A 22,477-nucleotide genomic window follows, 5' to 3' on the forward strand; every position below is an offset into this window, starting at 1 on the left:
CACATTAAAGTATGTGTTACACACATTATACAAATGTGTGTAATACTGTCCAGAATTGTTTTTATTTTAAAGTAGCCAAATCAGTATTTATTGTAACAGTAACACATATGTAACTTTTAATCGTTTTCCTTATTCATATATATTCAGAAAGCAGTTTTCAGGAAAATAAAGATAGAAAACAACGAGTCTTGGCGACTTTGCAATCGTGCCTATAAATGTTCACTTGTCGAAACTTCATACCCCAAACCTCACTCTAAAAAAATTACGGATACGGATTCAACGCAAAGTGTATGGTTCAAAGTCCAGGAGGAACATTTTCTGTCGAATTGCTGATTACGAGAAACTGGTTCTGTAGTTATAGACAGTGACAATGAACGAACCTAGTGAAGTTAGGTGCACAAAAACGAAATTTTCTCTGATCATTTGGAGAGTTTGCAATGTATATATATGCATGYCATTGTTCTTTGGTCTAGCAAGTTATGTGAGGCAAGTGATTCCCTTATTTGGTTACATTGTTTGAGAKACTTTGTATCTATAGCCTACTGTATTTGGCGTTAGCTGTAGGCATATCTACTTCTGTTGAACTCATGCATTTAGCAGAGTAATTTAATGAGTGAACATGGTGTGTGTCTATGAATATTTGGGTCAAATTAGTAAATCCCATGTCTTATCCTTTGTCTTTTTTATTGGCATAGATTAACGATCCGGATGCAGTGTTATGGGTTGTAGGATCACGCTTTTTTTAGTCGTTTAATGTTCTTAATGAATTACTATAATTTTAGTGCTTTTTATTTATTTTTATTTACAGTAATCCACATACACACCTTTTCTATTTCCAGGTTGCCTATGCTATTCCAGCAAATCTGTGTTTATTGATTGCCATTAAACCACATGTAACAGGTATGTGGGCATTATGGATGAATAGAGATCCATCAATGACCTTTGCCTATTTTACCTATTAAATAACATTTCCATTTTAACATTTTTGGCCAGTGAAAAAGGCCATTGACTGTTTAGTATCTTGTAGCTATATCATGAGTGTAGTTAAAGCTAGAAATCATTTATGATGAGCCTGCACTGCACCCTGAAGTTTAAATGCTTGAGAGACTGTTTTTCAGACTTTTTTTTTTTTTTTTTTTTACTTTGGAGGAGAATTGGTAAACTTCATGTACTTATTTCGACTGCTGTTTTTTTTCATGATGGGATGGACTGTATAAAGAGCGCATCACAAATATCTTCCAGCAAGAGGAGGGAAGGTATAGTCTCACAGTCAAAATATTTTTCTGTTTAGATGAGCATTGTGTTCAATAATTATTGTTGGTCACACCTGTTTCTCTCTATCCCCAGGGAATTATCTGGTCTCATGTTGATACTTGTCTGGCTTCTCCGTGTCAACACTCTGGAAAGTAAGGACTTTCAACATAGATTTGGACCTTATCCCAACATGCAATACCTTATTTAAAAAAGACTCAAACTCAGTGCTTCACTGATATCTGTACTGTCGTAACTATTTTCTATTAGTTCTATTGGGGCTCTCAGACTGTTCGTTGCTGTTGCCATCACAATCTTCCCCTTGTGGCCTGGCTGTACTACTACATTAACAAGGAGCTGAGGACCAGCTGGCCCCCGCATTGTAAAACTGCACTGTAGATATCCACTCATTAAGATAGTCCAGTGATGAGTGAGCAACATATCTGCGGGTTGGAACATTTACAAGAGGATATGACCTAGCTAGAGGCAGTATGGAAATCATTACATTTACATTTACATTTAAGTCATTTAGCAGACGCTCTTATCCAGAGCGACTTACAAATTGGTGCATTCACCTTATGATATCCAGTGGAACAACCACTTTACAATAGTGCATCTAACTCTTTTAAGGGGGGGGGGGTTAGAAGGATTACTTTATCCTATCCTAGGTATTCCTTAAAGAGGGGGTTTCAGGTGTCTCCGGAAGGTGGTGATTGACTCCGTCTGGACCTGCGTTGTGAGGGAGTTTGTTCCACCATTGGGGTGCCAGAGCAGCGAACAGTTTTGACTGGGCTGAGCGGGCTGCAGATCATGAATGCATTGTTTAAAAAGACGCATGTAAAAAACACCCCTGCTAAACCATACATTTAAATAAGTGACAATGTCATAAATTAGAATGTATATGATTAATACATTTTCCTTTTTTTACTGGAATCATACATTTCTCTTTCAAAACATGTTTGTTATAGGAAACCCATTGCACTTGTGGTGATAGCTGGTGTAATCCCAGTAAAATAAAGCAATTGAATAAGAAATATAAATTGCTTTTTAAAATGATTTTTGCATCAGAAATCGAAATTGAAAGAAATGCATGTMCTGTAACCTACTCAAGGCTCCAAATAATTAGCTATTATTATTTAGCACAACTGCGCCTCGATAGCTACAGGATATGTGCTTTAAAAGTATTGTAGGCTATATCTATATCAATTTAAATCAAACAAATTTTGTGTTTGGTGCTCCTAACTGTTAAAGTTGGCAGCAGAAGTAGGCTACTGCCAATGAAAAGTTAATTGTCTGTACTGTGTTTTACAATAGCTAGATGCCAGTAGCGCCCAGAGAACACAGTACAAAAAAAGGACTCAGGTGCGTAATTTCCGGTTCTGACAGGAATAACTGTGTTCGCAGGCAGGTCCAGGGTCAGCTTAGAAAGTTGATATTGCGAGCCACTCGGTCAATGAGAATCGTTGTAAAAGGTATACTGATCCAAGATCAGGAATTTGAATGCGTTTTTACTTTCATGATTCACGTTGTGTAAAATTCTGCCACCACTTCCGCATAGAGATCTTGACAAACTAGCTCAACATCATGGCAGTGGGCCTAATATCGTATCAGACTTTGAGTTGTCGATTGTTAAATCGTATGATTTCGCACCAAAGCGTGAGCACAATATGCAGCTTTACACGCGCTTTATCGAGAAGGACTGGCTCCCCGTACACAGATCTCTCACCACGGACAGTCCACGGGCTGGTAGGTCATACATGGCTCACAACACTCAGACTAGGATCAAATGTGTTCACGGTTTGACGCGCGGAATGGCTAACAGCTTGAAGACAGATATCCTTGTACCTATCTACCATGTTAACATATTGTGTGTACTCATGCACTGCRCAGGTAAATCTATGCGGGAGTTGGACGTGCCGGACATCACAGTGGTTGTCTTTTTACGACTCAAGATCATTCTCGTCTTTACCTCCACCGCCCCCTTCTGGTGATAAAACCAAAAAGACAGGGGTATGTAAACATATCAATTAATTTCTGAGTGATATGTAAACAACTGTGGCTGGGCACCTGATAAAACCTGGTTTTAATGTCTATGGATAAAATAAAGCACCATGCCTTTTGCTTTGTTTTTAACCTTGTTGCTTTGCCTGTCTCCATTCATCTATCCTCTGCAGCCAGTGACTTGGAAATCATTAGCAATAACATTTGCGTTTGGGGGTGTTCTCCTTGCCGGAATGAAATATTTCAAAAAGGAAAAAGAAGAATGTAAGGACATTTCACCTCTTGGCGTACTCACCATCATGCAGTAGGCTACATCCAACAGTGGATTTACACAAATTAATTTATGTTCCGAACTGAAGTTCTCCTGGAGTTAATCGTCAGTTTCTGTACATGTTGGTAACAATCTGTTTGACATTATGTTGTCTTTTTTACACATGCACTGCAGTGATTGAAAGAGAAAGGACAAAGTCAATGGGGAAACCAGCACTTGGGGGTCCATTCTCTCTTGTGGATCAGAATAATAAACCCTGTAAAAGTGAGGATTTCCTCAGCCAGTGGGTCCTTATCTACTTTGGGTTTACACACTGCCCTGACATCTGTCCTGATGAAATCGAGAAAATGATTGAGGTGGTGGATGAAATAGGTAAAGTGTTTTATTTTAAATGTCTCTTATGATGCATCATATTATTTATTAATGTCATGGCAATTAGATGGTTGAGTGAGTAGCCAGTCAGTCACTCATATCATGTTTTCACAAAGCATAATGTTAATGCTACAACCCTGGGATGTACAGAAGATTTGTTGTGATCAACATCATGTCTTTCCATGTTTCCCAGACAGGATACAGTCTCTTCCAAACCTGACCCCCATTCTCATCACCATTGATCCTGACAGGGACACACCTGAGGCCATGGGAACATATGTGAAAGGTAAAGCGAACAAGCCWTTAACCTCTCTGGGATTTGTGGGACGCTAGACAACAGCCAGTGAAATTGCAGGGCGCCAAATTCAAACAACAGAAATCTCATAATTAAAATTCCTCAAACATACAAGTATTATACACCATTTTAAAGATAAACTTCTTGTTAATCCAACCACAGTGTCCGATTTCAAAAAGGCATTACGGCGAAAGCACACCATGCAATTATGTTAGGACAGCGCCTAGCTACAAAACACCATAGACATTTTCCAGCCAAGGAGAGGGCTCACAAAAGTCAGAAATAGCGATTAAATTAATCACTAACCTTTGATCTTCATCTGGTGGCACTCCCAGGACTCCATGTTAGACAATAAATGTTTGTTTTGTTCAATAAAGTCCCTCTTTATGTTCAAAAACCTCAGTTTAAATTGGCGCGTTATGTTCAGTAATGCATTGTCTCAAATAACATCCGGTGAAATTGCATAGAGCCAAATCAAATTACAGAAATAATCAAACATTGATGAAAGATACAAGTGTTATACATAGGATTAAAGATAAACTTCTTGTTAATCCAGCCGCTGTGTCAGATTTCAAAAAAAGCTTTACGGCGAAAGCAAACCATACTATTATCTAAGGATAGCACCCCATCAAACAAACACAGACAATCATATTTCATCCCGCCAGGCGCGACACAAAACTCAGAAATAACGATATAATTCATGCCTTACATTTGAAGTTCTTCTTTTGTTGGCACTCCAATATGTCCCATAAACATCACAAATGGTCCTTTTGTTCGATTCCGTCGTTATATCTCCAAAATGTACATTTATTTGGCGCGTTTGATCCAGAAAAACACCGGTTCCAACTCGCGCAACATGACTACAAAATATCTCATAAGTTACCTGTAATCTTTGTCCAAACATTTCAAACAACTTTCCTAATACAACTTTAGGTATTTTTAACGTAAATAATCGATAACATTTAAGACGGGATAAACTGCGTTCAATAGCGGATAAAAACAATGTGGAGCGAGCTTTCAGGTCACGCGCCTCTAACAAACAGCACACTTCACTCGACCCTCGTTCTGAACAGGGCTACTTCTTAATTTCTCAAAGGAAAAACATCAACCAATTTCTAAAGACTGTTGACATCCAGTGGAAGCGATAGGAACTGCAAGCAAGTGCCTTAGAAATCTAGATTCCCATTGAAAAGTAATTGAAAAGAGAGTGACCTCAATTTTTTCCCCCTGGTTGGTTTGTCCTCGGGGTTTCGCCTGCCAAATAAGTTATGTTATACTCACAGACATCATTCAAACAGTTTTAGAAACTTCAGAGTGTTTTCTATCCAAATATACTAATAATATGCATATCCTAGCTTCTGGGCCTGAGTAGCATGCAGTTTGCTTTGGGCACGCTTTTCATCCGGACGTGAATATACTGCCCCCTATCCCAGAGAGGTTAACTACTTTAGCTTCCATGTTAAGGTAAAAGGGGGACTTAGACTCACATTGGTGGAAGAATAACATTCCCCCTCTGTCCTCTATCCCCAGAGTTCTCCCCTAAGCTCATTGGCCTGACTGGGACAATGGCCCAAATTGACCAGGTCTCTCGAGCTTACAGAGTCTACTACAGCCAGGGACCAAAGGATGAAGACAACGACTACATTGTGAGTTCATCGTCTGATCCTGCCCTTATTCAAAACTCTCATTTGTTCATAGTAAAGTAGATATTCCAACTTTTCCCAGCTGAATTGATATCTAAATGAAACCTCCTTTATTCTTGACTGCAGGTCGATCACACAATCATCATGTACCTGGTTGGTCCGGACGGAGAGTTCAAGGAGTATTTTGGACAGAACAAGAGGAGCGCTGAGATCTCCTCTTCCATTGCATCACACATGAGGAAGTACAAGAAGGGGAATTAAGAGGTGAGATGAAGGAGAACTGGTCAAGTGCACTGTCTGTGTCTGGGAACACCTCTTGTGTGCCTCTCTCACAGCCTCCAGAGACTGTCAGCAGCCTCTGGCCCAGCAGGACTGAACGCTGCCATGTTATGTCAATGACATGGAATATTTATCTACATTACAGCTTTTCATTGAATTCAGATGTCTACGACTTACCATTCCCTTGTTGTGGTTCACCATTTAACATGGTCTCTAATATCATATTTAAGTTTAAGATGATTTAAAGTGATTGTTTGCAAATGGGTGTTGACAACACTTAAGTGTTTATTTTTTTCTGCTTTGCCCATTATTTAAATTGATGTGAAATGTGAGAGCCAAACAGAAATACTTGATTTTAAGTACCTCAACAAATGTAACTACCATAAAATGGAGGGGGAAAGTATTCCCTGGAAATCAATACTGAAGAACTAAAGGTTTCCAGTGTTTACCCTTGGACACTCCTAATGGAAAAATACATGAATAGTTGTCTTTGTGCTGTTACAGTTCGGCTTTACTTCCTTTACACTAATTCTCCTTTTTAGCCTTGCTGTTAAGTCTGGCCCAATACCTGGACTCGTCTCAGTGACACCAGAAACATTTATGCACTGTAATAACTCTTTGGTTACTCGATTTGTACTATTCATAAATCAGTCATATTTCAACTGAATTTCCAAAGTAATGTTTAATTTATTAAACTTGAACTTACAATTATGTATGTCTGTCTGATTTTTTAAAATGTATTTACTGCCCATGTAGTCGTAGGCTACCATGAAGGTTATCAGGGCTTTACTTTGTGCAACCATATTGTAGACTAGCCTGTTCCTAGTGGCTGTTCAGAGTTTAAGGTTGTTCGTATGAGTTGTCAGGCCAGTGTCTTGACCAGTGTCTTGTGTCTTGACTGTGTCTTGACTGTGCCCATTGTTCTGCAAATAAATGGTAATCACCGGAGCCTCTATTTCTGGTTATAGCCATAGATGCATGATTGGCTCATAGTAACATCATTTTCGATGAATTTACACACACACACACATTCATAATATATGTGTGTTTTATAATACATACAAGTTATTTCTCAATATCCTTGCAAACTGAATACGTACTAGAACTAGAGAGAGCACAGCAGTTTTTCAGCACTCTTCGGCAAAGCACTCCACTCATTCCTGGCTGGTTGGTGGTTTGTGATGACTGGGAAGAAATACTCTTCAAGATGAGATAAGATCACCTTTCAGCTGTCAAAGTATCAAATCATCCTTTATGAGAATTTTATATTGTATGCTCATGAATTCACCCACTGAACCATTCCATATCTTGATTTGTTGTGTCCCACCTACAGTAAATGGCTGTCTCTTTGCAAAATTGGACAGGAGTCCCTTGTGCCTTATTCAATGTACACTGTTGCCCTGGAGAGTTGAGTTTGATGATACGGTCAGTGTCTGTCCCTGTGGATGTCTTGTCTGAGACAGTCCCCCTGAAACTGGGTGTTCTTTCAGACTACAAGTGGTTATCAGCAGCTTTATTTTGTGGTCTCCTGTCCGTTGACCCTCTAATCTAAGGCAGATGCACCCGTCCTCAGATCTATTTTCCACCAGGGGCAGGCATCAGTCTGCCTCGGACAGAACCAGCCGACGGGGATTGTCTCCTTACTACTTCTCTCGTTCGCACTGTGACTTCAAATTCCCACAATCTCGCAGTGTCCTTGACACAGTCAATGTACATACTCTACTGTAACGTGGAGGTCAGCATAAGTCCTACCCTGGTCTAGCCAGTGGTAGCGTGCCTACTGCCTGCCCATGACCAATTATACCCACAACTGTTGCCAGCCCTTCAAATGACATTTATGGGATATTAAATCAACACCAATTAGGTTGGCTTTGATACAGTGTCAGTTTGTGTCATAGTTTATGAAAATGAATGGCCCACACACCGTACAACTCTACTGACTCTTTCCTTGGAGACAGTTCACACATTCATTTGACGTTTTACAGATAAATGTTCTTTGTAACATGTTTATAGGGTAGAATAGAATCATGCATGGAGTGTAAGTCTAAAGAAATTGTTTAGCATTGTGCGCAGCTGAGTTAACCAATAGATATAAAGGAATTTGAAAGAAAGAATGCAGGTGTTGGCCATCTATTGTCATCTGCATGTGACATCACATGAGTTTTAGAGGGAGCTGTGGAGGGTCATGATTATGACCACAGCACTTCTATGCTAGTCAGTTTACATTCTAACTGACGCGTCGTTAGGAGCTTGTCCAAAGGAGTGCATGATATCAGACAAACAGTCTAAACTAAACTACCTGGTRATGATGAGGCAGCATCTATCTAGTCCACAGGTGCCAAACTCATTCCACGGAGGGCYGGGTSTCTGTGGCTTTTCACTCTTTCCTTGTACTTGATCAATGAATTAAGGTCACTAATTAGTAAGTATGTCCCCATACCTGGTTGTCTAGGTCTTAATTGAAAGGAAATACCAAAAGCCTTGGCCCTCCATGGAATGAGTTTGACACCCCTGATCTAGTGTCTCTAAATGGGATGGCATAATCCTATATGTTGTGCTAGCTCTGGTCCAGGGCGTTAGTGACCGTTCCTTTACTAATGCGCACTAACACCCTGGGCCAGAGATAATGTTGTGCTCAAAATGTACCACAGTATATCAGTCCATTTTGTTTTCAAAATAAGTTTTCATTTGAATCAGTAAAATATTTATTTCATAGAATTTAGAATTGTTCTTGCACACTGCCACACGCAGGAATAAACGGAACATAAACCAATTGAAAGCATCTACAGCACTGTGAATGCATTGTATTGTTTGTCATTGCATTCTTGAAATGCCACCTGTATAGATTAAATAGATTACTTATTCAACAAAACATTATATGGCCCTACCAAAGCCCTCTATCAGCACAGGCATCACATGTGTGTGACATATGGTACACTTGAAACACATACTTATGCTATATTGACATAGGCAACTGAGGAACATTAATATAAATCCACTCAGGATTTTGTATGGATCTGGAGGGCTTTTTCAGATTCATTGTTACCCCTGTTGTTTGGAATGCTCTCTCGGCCATGCATAAACGGAGGCCTGGATTTGTTTGAATCCATGATGAGGCATGGGCTGCTTTTGTATGAGATGTATTCAGGTCGTCTGTAAAGCGTTTTACTACATGTGACATCACAATTGGATGCAGCTTAGATGTTTGTATTGTTAGAAGTCTTGTATTGCTTCAGCGTGCTTCATTATAGAGCCGACAAAGGCCTCTGGTATTCAGTTTAGTAGATCTTTTTTGTTCAGAATTACTGTGTCAAATGTGCTGTGTCAGTATGTTTTATTTTTATTACACATTTGTGTATTGGTCACTGTGACTCAATCCAATCTCATAGAGCMACATTACCTCAGTTTAGCATTAGGTCAATAGTCTTGAAAGCAGAACTGAAAAGGTTTTTGATAACATCTCTTCGTCTCAGGTCTTTGAATGACAATGGAATACACAGCAGACGGACATGTCTCTGTCTGTCTGGAACGTGCTAACTGCCACCTGTCAACCCCAGCCCGTATCGGGCCATGCCCTCCCAGTGACCCCTAAATGACCGTGATCCCAGTTGCCCAATGCCAGAATCTGAGCAATGCCCTAACAGACCTATTCTTCCCTGATCCCAGAAAATGAGGAATGTTGTGTCCGGACCCAAAGCCCTCTAAGCTGCCATCCTTAGCCATCATTGCTTTTTAATGGGCAGGCTGCAGGGTTACAAATGAAAACATTTAAATGTGACACAATACAGCTATAGATAGACAGTTGAAAATACAAAATGGACATACTTTACTTTTCCACGGTGGCGTATGAGCCAGATTAGATTTTTATCCAAATATAGAGAAGCTGTCAAGCAAATAGAAAAAAACCAAGCCATCCCTTATAAACAATATTGTTAGTGCGATGACAGCAGGGCATTGGAGGTATGTCTTTGGCGTACTGCTGAGACAGCAAACATTTAACAAAAGTAGAGGTTGCATCCATAGAGAGAGAGCATCCATACAGTCACGTTTCTGGAACTCCAGGGGTTGTCCTACTGTGATCATAGATTTTGTAACTGCAACACTCAGGTAAGAATAGACCAAATCATATAATTAGGCCTCTGATSTTTATTGGATCTTCTCAAGGAATATAGAGAATTTCTGCAATTATTTGTTTTTATAGTTTAATCCATGACCAACAGATCAATATGAAGCATATGATGTATAATCAATTGTCTCCTTACTACACAACTTTAGAAAATGAGTGATGCTGAGATGGAAGTATTTGGGGTGGCTGCCTCGTACCTCCGCAAGCCGGAGCGGGAGAGGACTGCTGCACAGGTCWAGCCATTTGATGCCAAAACGGCCTGCTTTGTGGCAGATCTAAAGGTGGAGTATGTGAAAGGCAAAATCAAGAGCCAAGACATCTCCAAGGTCATAGTGGAGACTGAGGATGGGAGGGTGAGTACATATCAAATGTTCTAGAACATCTGACCATATAACTATGTTCTAACCCACTRGGCACAGACGTCAGTTTAACGTCTAGTTTTCATTTACATTTGGTTGAGTTGTCAGCTAACGTGAATTCAAAGTGAAGTCAACAAAACATTCCACCATGGTTACAAGTTGGGTTAAAAAAATACAAYATTCACTTACRTTGATGACTTTTTTCAAATCCAATCAGTTTTCCACATTGATTAAACGTCATCGCATACATTTTTTGTTGTTGAAATGACGTGGAAACAACATTCAACCMGTTTTGCCCAGTGGGAAAGCATGATATATTTTACTTACTATGTGAGAGTGACTGATATTCAGAGTACATGTAATTTCTAAGCCTTTTTGCATGCTAAATAAAAAGTTAATTATGCCACCGTGGAATGATTTCGATGCAGTTTCATCCAGTTGTTATTCTAGAATGCAACTGGTTCGTTATTTGAACGGAAACTTGCCTCCCCTAACTGCCCTCTCCTTTATTTGATCATGTTGCAGGTTGTCACAGTGAATCCGGATGACATCAGCCCCATGAACCCTCCTAAATKTGACAAGATCGAGGACATGGCCATGTTGACCCATCTCCATGAGCCAGCCGTGCTGTTCAACCTCAAGGAGCGCTACGCTGCCTGGATGATCTATGTAAGCAGACACAGATCAGATTACATTTCAACTCAGTCATACATACGTATTCTAATTGCATTGTCAATAAAACATCTACCAACTAGTTTCATGGGTTCAATCAGATAACGTCATAAATTACATAACGTGAGTTGTTCCCCTATTACAGACCTACTCTGGGCTGYTCTGTGTGACTGTGAACCCCTATAAGCGGCTCCCGGTCCACAACCCAGAGGTGGTGGCTGGCTATCGGGGCAAGAAGCGCCAGGAGGTCCCACCCCACATTTTCTCCATCTCTGATAATGCCTAGCAGTTTMTGCTAACAGGTATAATCTTCATTTCGTGATGTATCATATTGTGGCAGCAAGATATTACAGTATACTTAACAGGCAATTTTATCCAGTGGTGTAAAGTACTTAAATAAAAATACTTGAAAGTACTACTTAAGTAGTTTTTTGGGGTGTACTTGACTTTACTATTTCTATTTTTGACAACTTTTACTTTTACTCCACTACATTCCTAAAGAAAATAATGTACTTTCTATTCCATACATTTTCCCTGACACTCAAAAGTACTTACATTCTGAATGCTTAGCAGGACAGAAATTGTATAATTCACGTACTTAAAGAGAAAATCCCTGGTCATCCCTACTGCATCTGATCTGGTGGACTCACTAAACACAAATGCTTTGTTTGTAAATGATTTCTGGTTATCCATAAATTTTTAAAACAAGAAAATTGTGCCGTCTGGTTTTCTTGATATAAGGAATTTGAAATGATTTATACTTTTACTTTTGATACTTAAGTATATTTGAGCAAATACATTTACTTTTAATACTTAAGTATATTTAAAAAACAAAATACTTTTGGACTTTTACTCAAGTAGATTTTACTGAGTGACTTTCACTTTTACTTGAGTCATTTTCTGTTAAGGTATCTTTACTTTTACTCAAGTTTGAAAATGGGGTCGTTTTTCCACCACTGATTTTATCTTTCAACAGATCGTGAAAACCAGTCCATCCTTATCACGTATGTACTGTTGCACATGCTGTTACTAATTGTCTGTCTCTGTAAAGAACTGTATTTATTAGGAAAGTTTACATTATTACTCTCAATTGTGTTGTTCAATCTTGATTTTGACAGTGGAGAATCTGGTGCAGGGAAGACTGTAAACAAAAAGCGTGTCATCCAGTATTTTGCCACAATCGCAATGGCTGGAGGAAGTGATAAAAAKGAAATCAATGGAAAACATCAGGTTCTATCCATGCTCATGCTACATTAACATAAGATGTATATWGTTCCCTCTATTGCATTTTCTGTTGCAAAAGTTATTTCTATTGCATTTTCTGTAAAGTGGATTTACTCATACTTACCAACACTTTTATTCTCAAAGGAAACCCTGGAGGATCAAATCATCCAGGCCAACCCKCTGCTGGAGGCTTTTGGGAATGCCAAGACAGTGAGGAACGACAACTCCTCTCGCTTTGTGAGTGGGTTTGATCAACATACAGTATGAGCATATAGGGTTAACATATAGCCAGGCATGCATTCATAAACCAGTCACCTTAGCTGAAATGTGACATTTTAAAAACAATTTAATATTTGGAAAACATACAGGGAAAATTCCTCCGCATCCACTTTGGAACCAAGGGGAAGCTGTCCTCAGCTGATATTGAGACTTGTGAGTTTGCTTGCCTATTTTCTTTGCAAATACAAGGTCATTGCTGTGGATTGGAACAAGATGTCCTTTGATTTCTATGATTTCCTTCTTTAGACCTATTGGAAAAATCCAGGGTAACGTTTCAGCTCCAAGCAGAAAGGAGTTATCACATCTTCTACCAGATCATGTCCAATAAGAAGCCTGAGTTAATTGGTAAGTTGAGTAATGCTAGCAGGTATGTAAAGCCATACACAGTAATTGTAGTTTTGGACKGCAAGGTTATTGGTTACTTTAAGGGGGCAATCTGCGATTGCTACATCCATTTGTGTACTTTTAAATTAATGATATATACCCATTGATTCTTGAAGAATAAATGCCTCATGAGCTTAGGTCAACTGTCGTACCCCATCTGAACCCAAAATATAGGATTGTTTACAACCAATGGAGTAAAACAATGTAATTGTAAATAAAAACTGTATAGCCGAGTCAGTCCTCACATCCATAGCTCTGTCTATGAATTTGAGAGTGGTTATATTTCCCCAGCCCCATCCCTCAACTGTTTACCAAAAACAGTGGTAGGTTAACCACTTTGTTGTTTGAACTGCAGATTGCCCCTTTAAATGTTTTGCATCTAAAAAGAGGGCTGGAATATGCAATCTGGAAAATGTGCTGTACTGTGAGTTCAGCCTCCCAACACCAATATAACCCCCAATGGTAAATATACACCTTCTCTATCATGTTCACCAGAGATGCTGCTCATCACCACCAACCCATATGACTACCCTTTCATCAGTCAGGGGGAAATAACGGTGCAAAGTATCAATGACACAGAAGAGCTCATGGCCACAGATGTGAGTCCACCTGTACCCTATATCGCATATCTTTATATTACCCACACAGCTTGGAAGATAACTGCATTGAAAACATAATAGAAAGCCCTCAACTGTACTGTATAAGATTGTCTTAGGTACTGATTAAATGTTTATATGTGTTTGACTGAGCTCCAATATCTGTCCCAATAGAGTGCCATTGATATCCTAGGCTTCAATGCAGAGGAGAAGCTTGGGATCTACAAACTGACTGGTGCTGTGATGCATCATGGGAACATGAAGTTCAAGCAGAAGCARTGTGAGGAACAGGCAGAGCCTGATGGCACTGAGGGTCAGCAGTCTTTGATTTTGACTTATTTAGAAATTCTAATTAAATCTTCACTTATCCACAGCCAGAATCCACTCATATTTCTTGTCTCATGTATCCAATAGTGGCTGACAAAGTCGCCTACCTCATGGGCCTGAACTCTGCTGTTTTACTGAAGGCTGTGGGCTATCCCAGAGTGAAGGTCGGGAATGAATATGTCACCAAAGGACAGACAGTTCAACAGGTATGACAACTACATTAAAGTGTGTACAGACATGAGTGACCCTCGCCCAACTCTCMCAAATTTTAMTGGTCCTAAAATGTGTTTTGTCTCATTTGCAGGTGAATAACTCCATGGGTGCCCTGTCTACGGCAGTGTATGATACACTGTTCTTGTGGATGGTGACCAGAATAAACCAGCAGCTAGACACCAAATTGCCCAGACAGCATTTTATTGGCGTTCTGGACATAGCAGGCTTTGAGATCTTTGAGGTATGAGTGGACTCCTCATTTGAAACAAATTTACAACAACATAATAATTGATTGTATGTTATTTAATTATATTTTGTAAACCATGCAGATGAACAGCCTGGAACAGCTCTGCATCAACTTCACTAATGAGAAACTGCAATAGTTTTTCAATCACCACATGTTTTTGTTGGAACAAGAAGGAAGGAATAGACTGGGAGTTCATTGACTTTGGTATGGACTTGGCTGCCTGCATTGAGCTTATTGAGAAGGTATTGTGACATTTTCAGGCTTCCTTTAAGTCACTCTTTACAGTCTAACTGTTARTGGATTCAATAAGTTAGGATCAACAGGACAGAGTTGAAAAACATCTGTTTATTGACAGTAATTCACAAGCAAAATATTTTAATTTAGTAGACAGACATGATCAAAACAATGAACTTCTATACCTTGGTTCTTCTAAACCCGTTACACTAAATCTTCCACAGCCAATGGGTATTTTCTCCATCCTTGAAGGAGAATGCATGTTTCCAAAGGCAACAGACTGCTCCTTCAAGAACAAACTCTACGACCAGCATCTTGGGAAGAACAGCTACTTCCAGAAGCTCAAGCCTGCCAAAGCCAAGGCAGAGGCCCACTTCACCCTGGTGCACTACGCTGACACTGTGGACTACAACATCGGTGGCTGGCTGGAGAAGAACAAGGACCCGYTGAATGACACTGTGGACAACTGTACCGAAAGCTGCCCTGAAACTATTGTCTCAGTTGCTTGCAAMTTTTGTCTTAGTTAATGGTGAGTTTACATCAGCATTATAAAGACATCAGTGAAAAATGATCTTGAGTAGAAATACAATTGTTTTATGTCTCTCTTTCTGTAGCTTTCTGTAGCTGAAACCAAAGAGGAGCAAAAAAGGGGTCCTCTTTCCAGACTGTCTCTGCACTTTTCAGGGTAAAACTGTTTCCCCCTACTCCTATGTGAGGGGTTGATCAAGAGCAAGATCCATCTAGAGGCAAAAACCAAGGAGTTCTCTGAGAGAATTGAGGAAGAGGAGGAGATCAATGCAGAGATCACTGCCAGGAAGAGGAAACTGGAGGATGAATCTCAAAAGGGATATAGACGACCTGGAGCTCACTATTGCCAAGGTCGAGAAGGAGAAATATGCCACAGAAAATAAGGTCAGGGCATCTGATAAGCACATCACCCCATGCTTTTAAATATCATAACCACAATGAATGGAGGGTAACTGTGTTCATTTTTTAACACAGGTGAAACATTTGACAGAAGAGTTGACCACATTAAAAGAACATCTTCTGAAGTCTTCAAAGGACATCAAGGCATTGCAAGAGGTGCACCAGCAGACCCTGGATGATCTCCAGGCAGAGGAGGACACAGTCAACACTCTAAGACAAAGGTCAAGCTGGAGCAACAGGTTGATAATGTAAGCATCAAGTGACTTATACACTTTTGTCTTTTGTTAGCATTCTTTCAAGATTTCGATTGTTCKGGACTATGGTCTCCTTCCAGCTTGAGGGATCTCTAGAGCAGGAGAAGAAGGTGCGTGCGGATTTGGAAAGAAACAAAAGAACTTGAGGGAGATCTTAAGCTGTCCCAGGAAAATGTAAAGGACCTGGAGAATGAAAGACAACAAATGGATGAAAGAAAAAGTTAGAAATTATCATTGAGTTTATGGAGATTAAACTCTTGATTCACATTTTTTTAGAGCAATAGTTGAAAGTGATAGAAGCAGCACAAACAATGGAGCATAAACTAATTCTCAAATGTTTTCAGGAAGGATTTAGAGTTCAGTTACCTGCAAGGTAAAATTGAGGATGAACAAATATTGAGCTCTCAACTTCAGAAGAAAATAAAAGAGTTTCGGGTATGTGGTTTGTGAAAATAAATTAAATGCATACATTGTAACTTTTGCCAAAATTGACGTAATATTTTTTTTTACCACAGGCTCGCATTGAGGAACTCGACGAGGAAATAGAAGCTGAGCGCTCTGCTCGGGCCAAGATAGAGAAGCAGAGGTCTGATATCTCCAGGGAACTTGAGGAGATCAGTCAGACTGGAAGAAGCTGGTGGAGCCACTGCATCCCCAAATTGATGCAAACAAGAAGCGCGAAAGTGAGTTTCAGAGGCTGCGTCGTGATCTCGAAGAGTCCACCCTGCAGCATGAGTCAATCACTGCTGCTCTCCGCAAGAAGCAGGCAGACAGCGTGGCAGAACTGGGAGAACAAATGGACAACCTCCAGAGAGTTAAGCAGAAACTGGAGAAGGAGAAAAGTGAATACATTGTCTCTGGCTTTAGGCTAAGAATGCCCTGGCCCATGGTTTACAATCAACCCGCCATGACTGTGACCTGCTTCGGGAGCAGTATGAGGAGGAGCAGGAGTCCAAGGCTGAGCTGCAGCGGAGCATGTCCAAGGGCAACAGTGAGGTAGCTCTGTGGAGAACCAAGTATGAGACTGATGCCATCTAGCGCACTGAGGAACTTGAGGATGCTAAGTTAGTGCACTGATGGGTAAAACATATATTATTTTGCAACATACATTCATTAATTAATCAATTAATTTACTACTGTTTGTTCCTCTTTGAAGGAGGAAGCTTGCCCAACGCCTCCGCGATTCTGAAGAGCAGACAGAGACAATGACTGCTAAGTGTGCCTCACTGGAGAAGACCAAGCAGAGACTACAAGCAGAGACTACAAGCAGAGGTGGAGGACCTCATGGTGGAGATGGAGAGGTCCAGTTCAGACATTGTCTCCCTGGACAAGAAACAGAGGAACTTTGACAAAATGATCATATTGATTCCTTCAAGATCCTTCCTATTCAAGATGAAAAACTAATTTGAAGAAGCCCTGGATCACTTAGAGAACATGAAGAGAGAGCATAAGAACCTTCAGCGTATGATCATCATCACCCTCGGAAATCATAACAACATATCCTCATAGAATGTATGTTTGAGTTTTAGCTTATAGGTCTCCATGTAACAAACATATTGCTTTGTCAATTTTCAGAGGAAAACTTGCCACTGAGCAAGTGGGACAGTCTACAAAGACCTTCCATGAACTGGAAAAGGCAGCGAAACAAGCTGAACAGGAAAAGATGGACACCCAAACAACTCTTGAAGAAGCTGAGGTTCGCCATTTTCTCACACATATTGTGCATTCCCCTACATGTATTATTTGAATATGACCGCAAATCTTTCTGTTCTGTGCACTTGTCATCTTCTAGTCCTCCCTTCAACATGAAGAGGCCAAGATGCTCCACCTTCAACTGGAGTTGAACCAGATMAAGTCAGAGGTTGACAAAAAGGTGGCAGAGAAAGATGAGGAAATAGACCTGCTGAAGAGGAACCATCAGAGGACCGTGGACACCCTGCAGAGTGCTCTAGATTCTGAGACCCACAGCAGGAACGATGCCGTYCGAGTTAAGAAGAAGATGGAAGGGGACCTAAATGAGATGGAGATTCAGCTGGGCCATTTGGATAATGCCCTCCAAGGGGCAGGAGGACTTGAAGGAGCAGCTGGCCATTGTAGAACGCCGCAATACACTGATGATGGCAGAGATTGAGGAGATGAGGGCATCACTAGAGCAGTCAGAGAGGTGCCGTAAACTGGCCAAGCAGGAGCTGGTCGATGTGAGCGAGAGGATGCACCTGTTGCACTCTCAGGTGAGGTCCCATAAACAAATCAGAACTTTGGCCTTAAGTGAAATGTATCAATTTAACTTATTGTGTTACCTTATCTCTTTACTCATTTAACACAACACTGGTCTCAACAGCACAAAAAAGAAGGTGGAGTCTGACATAACTCAGCTGCAATCAGAGGTGGAAGATGCAGTCCAAGAAGCAAGAAATGCAGATGAGAAAGCTAAAAAGGCTATTATAGATGTAAGTCCGAACTCAGTGTAAATCTCATCCCAAATGAAGTCTGCTCAAACAATGTCTTGATCGATTACAAATTCTGTATCGATAGGCTGCCATGATGGCTGAGGAGCTGAAGGAGCAGGACACGAGTGGTCACGTGGAGAGGATGAAGAAGAACCTGGAGGTCACTGTTAAAGACTTGCAGCAGCGTCTAGATGAGGCTGAACAGTTAGCCCTGAAAGGTGTAAAAAAAAAGAGCTCCAGAAACCAGAGACCAGAGTAAGGATAAAGTCAGTTCACACTCTCTTAGTTTGTGATTCTTTTGTAATACATTATTTACACTCAAGATTAGCGAGCTGGAGAATGAACTGGAGGCAGAGCAGAAACGTGGTGTGGAAGCCATGAAGGGTGTGCAAAAATATGAGAGAAGTCAAGGAGCTCACATCAGGTAAAATGTGTTTGGTTGCTTATTCCTGACTTTCACCAAGTCATGATAAAATATGTGAGTAATTAATAACACTGGGTTTGTAGGGTGAGGAAGATAAGAAGAATGTAGGCAGACTGCAGGAGTTGGTCAACAAGCTGCAGATGTGGGTGAAAGCTTACAAAAGGCAGAGTGAGGAGGCGGTGAGTACAATATATTATTGGCAACAACTGTGCATAGTATTATTAGATAAATAGGACAACAGTTCACCACTTCTAACTTATTCATATCTATCTATTTTCTGTGAGCCACAGGAGGAGCASACCAGTATCAATTTGGTTAAATTCAGGAAGGTGCAACATGAGCTTGATGAAGCTGAGGAGCGGGCAGACATAGCAGAATGCCAAGTGAACAAATTAAGAGCTAAGAGTCGTGATGTTGGCGTCAAGGGAGAAGAATAGAGATATGGGCATCTTCTGTTGATAGTGCTGTAATTCATGTTTAGAATTACAATAACTCAGACACAGAATGTAGATCCAGTATACAATAATTATTGTTGCAAAGATACATGCATGCTTACGTTGTATGTTCCTGGATGTTAGCATTCCTCCGTGCTATAGTTTCACTGCCATGCTCAGATGTTCTACTTAAAAGCAGACAATGACAATGAAATACAGTACAAATGAATGTAACTTATAAAACTAGAATTAAATACTACAAATCAGTATCATACTGGTCTATTGTCTTTGTGTCATTAAATGTGAGGTAACACTTTTACCATAGACCAAGGGTTCCCAAACATTTTGCTTCGTGAACCACCAATTGAGGTGTCTTGAGTAGCAAACCAACATAAAGGTTGAGCGATTCGGGGGGGGGAAAGAAAAAAAAAAACACACAGACCAAAGAATAATTAGGAATTGATGAATAAAACCCTCTTCAAGTCATTTAACTGAATGTAGATTTGATTATGGGCTCTTCAAATAAAAGTTTATTGGTCACATACACATTTAGCGGATGTTATTGCGGGTGTAGCGAAATGCTTGTGTTCCTAGGTCCAACAGTGCAGTAGTATCTAACATTTCACAACAATACACACTAATCTAAAAGTAAAATAATAGAATTAAGAAATATATAAATATTAGATTGAGCAACGTCGGAGTGGCATTGACTAGAATACAGTGTCKTGTGACCAATTGCATAGACTTTAAATATAATATCTTATATTCAAATACAGTGGGGGAAAAAAGTATTTAGTCAGCCACCAATTGTGCAAGTTCTCCCACTTAAAAAGATGAGAAGCCTGTAATTTTCATCATAGGTACACTTCAACTATGACAGACAAAATGAGAAAAAAAAATCCAGAAAATCACATTGTAGGATTTTTAATTATTTATTTGCAAATTATGGTGGAAAATAAGTATTTGGTCAATAACAAAGTTTTCTCAATACTTTGTTATATACCCTTTGTTGGCAATGACAGAGTTCAAATGTTTTCTGTAAGTCTTCACAAGGTTTTCACACACTGTTGCTGGTATTTTGGCCCATTCCTCCATGCAGATCTCCTCTAGAGCAGTGATGTTTTGGGGCTGTTGCTGGGCAACACGAACTTTCAACTCCCTCAAGATTTATGGGGTTGAGATCTGGAGACTGACTAGGCCACTCCAGGACCTTGAAATGCTTCTTACGAAGCCACTCCTTCGTTGCCCGGGCGGTGTGTTTGGGATCATTGTCATGCTGAAAGACCCAGCCATGTTTCATCTTCAATGCCCTTGCTGATGGAAGGAGGTTTTCACTCAAAATCTCACGATACATGGCCCCATTCTTTCCTTTACACAGATCAGTCGTCCTGGTCCCTTTGCAGAAAAACAGCCCCAAAGCATGATGTTTCCACCCCCATGCTTCACAGTAGGTATGGTGTTTCTTGGATGCAACTCAGCATTCTTTGTCCTCCAAACATGACAAGTTGGTTTTTACCAAAAAAGTTTATATTTTGGTTTCATCTGACCATATGACATTCTCCCAATCTTCTTCTGGATCATCCAAATGCTCTCTAGCAAACTTCAGACGGTACTGGACATGTACTGGGTAAGCAGGGGGACACGTCTGGCACTGCAGGATTTGAGTCCCTGGCGGCGTAGTGTGTTACTGATGGTAGGCTTGTTACTTTGGTCCCAGCTCTCTGCAGGTCATTCACTAGGTCCCCCCGTGTGGTTCTGGGATTTTTGCTCACCGTTCTTGTGATCATTTTGACCCCACGGGGTGAGATCTTGCGTGGAGCCCAGATCGAGGGAGATTATCAGTGGTCTTGTATGTCTTCCATTTCCTAATAATTGCTCCCACAGTTGATTTCTTCAAACAAGCTGCTTATGGAGATTAAGTCTTCCCAGCCTGGTGCAGGTCTACAATTTTGTTTCTGGTGTCCTTTGACAGCTCTTTGGTCTTGGCCATAGTGGAGTTTGAGTCTGACTGTTTGAGGTTGTGGACAGGTGTCTTTTATACTGATAACAAGTTCAAACAGGTGCCATTAATACAGGTAACGAGTGAGAGACAGAGGAGCCTCTTAAAGAAGAAGTTACAGGTCTGTGAGAGCCAGAAATCTTGCTTGTTTGTAGGTGACCAAATACTTATTTTCCACCATAAATTCATGAAAAATCCTACAATGTGATTTTCTGGATTTTTTTTTCTCATTTTGTCTGTCATAGTTGAAGTTCACCTATGATGAAAATTACAGGCCTCTCATCTTTTTAAGTGGGAGAACTTGCACAATTGGTGGCTGACTAAATACTTTTTTGCCCCACTGTAAATGGGCATGTTAAGGCACCATAGTTTAACATTAAACAAACAACTTACTTCCAAGAAAAACAATACCATTTAATACCTGAACTGTGATATTTTTTGGGGTGAATGGTTGTTGTGAAAAACTAGAAAACCCATCACAGTATGTACCCATAAATAATGTCTCATAGCCATTCTTCAGTGTATGTTAGAGAGCTCTGGATCCAACTTTGAGTGAATACAGACAGATTCCAGGGATAGCTATCTGACAACAGTTTGGCCTCACTGACCTAGACATTAGGAGACATACAGCTTGATTCTAGGCGAGGCAGAGTGCAGAAAAATAAAATCCAAAAGCATTTGATTAAAATGCCAGGCATTATTGGAGAAACATTCATACTCCAGGAGATTAGCTTCCCCTCATACAGGGTTATGTCAGAGGTGTCCACTCATCTCTCATTTATCAAAGAGACATCTGTCAGGAGCTACAGTACATCAAAATCATCCACTGCTTTTATCAGTAACGATCATGAATACACAATGACTTTCGAAGATGAAAAGATAATAGGACAAGTTGAGAATGCAAACACTGTCCACTTATTCTCCATGTATAGATACTGTACATACCAGAATCACTGTGTGAATTCCTGAACCTCTCCCCCAGCTCACTCTAATCATAAAATGCATCTCATTAAACATARACAGGGCTCTAACTCCTCTAGCTCCACAATGAAATAGGGTGCAGGCCAGGCAGCAGGCTGTCAGCCAACCTGCCAGCTTAGTGGAGTCTGCCACTAGCATAGTCAGTGTAGTCAGCTCAGCCGTCCCCATTGAGACTGTCTGTGCCTCGACCTAGGTTGGGCAAAACTAAACATGGCGGTGTTCGCCTTAGCAATCT

General features: G+C 40.4%; 1 protein-coding gene and 1 pseudogene across 2 annotated transcripts; both read left to right on the plus strand.

Annotated features, from left to right (window-relative positions):
- Window positions 1-51: 51 nt before the first annotated feature.
- LOC111981597 (protein SCO1 homolog, mitochondrial) lies at window positions 52-6,823 on the plus strand. 2 transcript variants are annotated; one of them, XM_024012946.2, is made up of 9 exons: window positions 52-900; window positions 1,150-1,256; window positions 1,348-1,406; window positions 3,142-3,261; window positions 3,426-3,516; window positions 3,698-3,895; window positions 4,089-4,181; window positions 5,721-5,836; window positions 5,960-6,823. In XM_024012946.2, the coding sequence occupies exons 5-9, from the start codon at window positions 3,486-3,488 to the stop codon at window positions 6,092-6,094; spliced, it is 573 nt and encodes a 190-aa protein (XP_023868714.1). In that variant the 5' UTR covers window positions 52-900; window positions 1,150-1,256; window positions 1,348-1,406; window positions 3,142-3,261; window positions 3,426-3,485; the 3' UTR covers window positions 6,095-6,823. The 2 variants fall into 2 exon arrangements, with proteins under 2 accessions (XP_023868714.1, XP_023868713.1); XM_024012945.2 differs by lacking the exons at window positions 52-900; window positions 1,150-1,256; window positions 1,348-1,406 and adding an exon at window positions 2,487-2,997.
- Window positions 6,824-10,340: 3,517 nt separating this feature from the next.
- LOC111980120 (myosin-3-like) lies at window positions 10,341-19,429 on the plus strand (annotated as a pseudogene).
- The last annotated feature ends 3,048 nt before the right edge of the window (window positions 19,430-22,477 follow it).

The sequence above is a fragment of the Salvelinus sp. IW2-2015 genome, linkage group LG20 (genome assembly GCF_002910315.2).
Source record: "Salvelinus sp. IW2-2015 linkage group LG20, ASM291031v2, whole genome shotgun sequence".
Lineage (NCBI taxonomy): Eukaryota > Metazoa > Chordata > Actinopteri > Salmoniformes > Salmonidae > Salvelinus > Salvelinus sp. IW2-2015.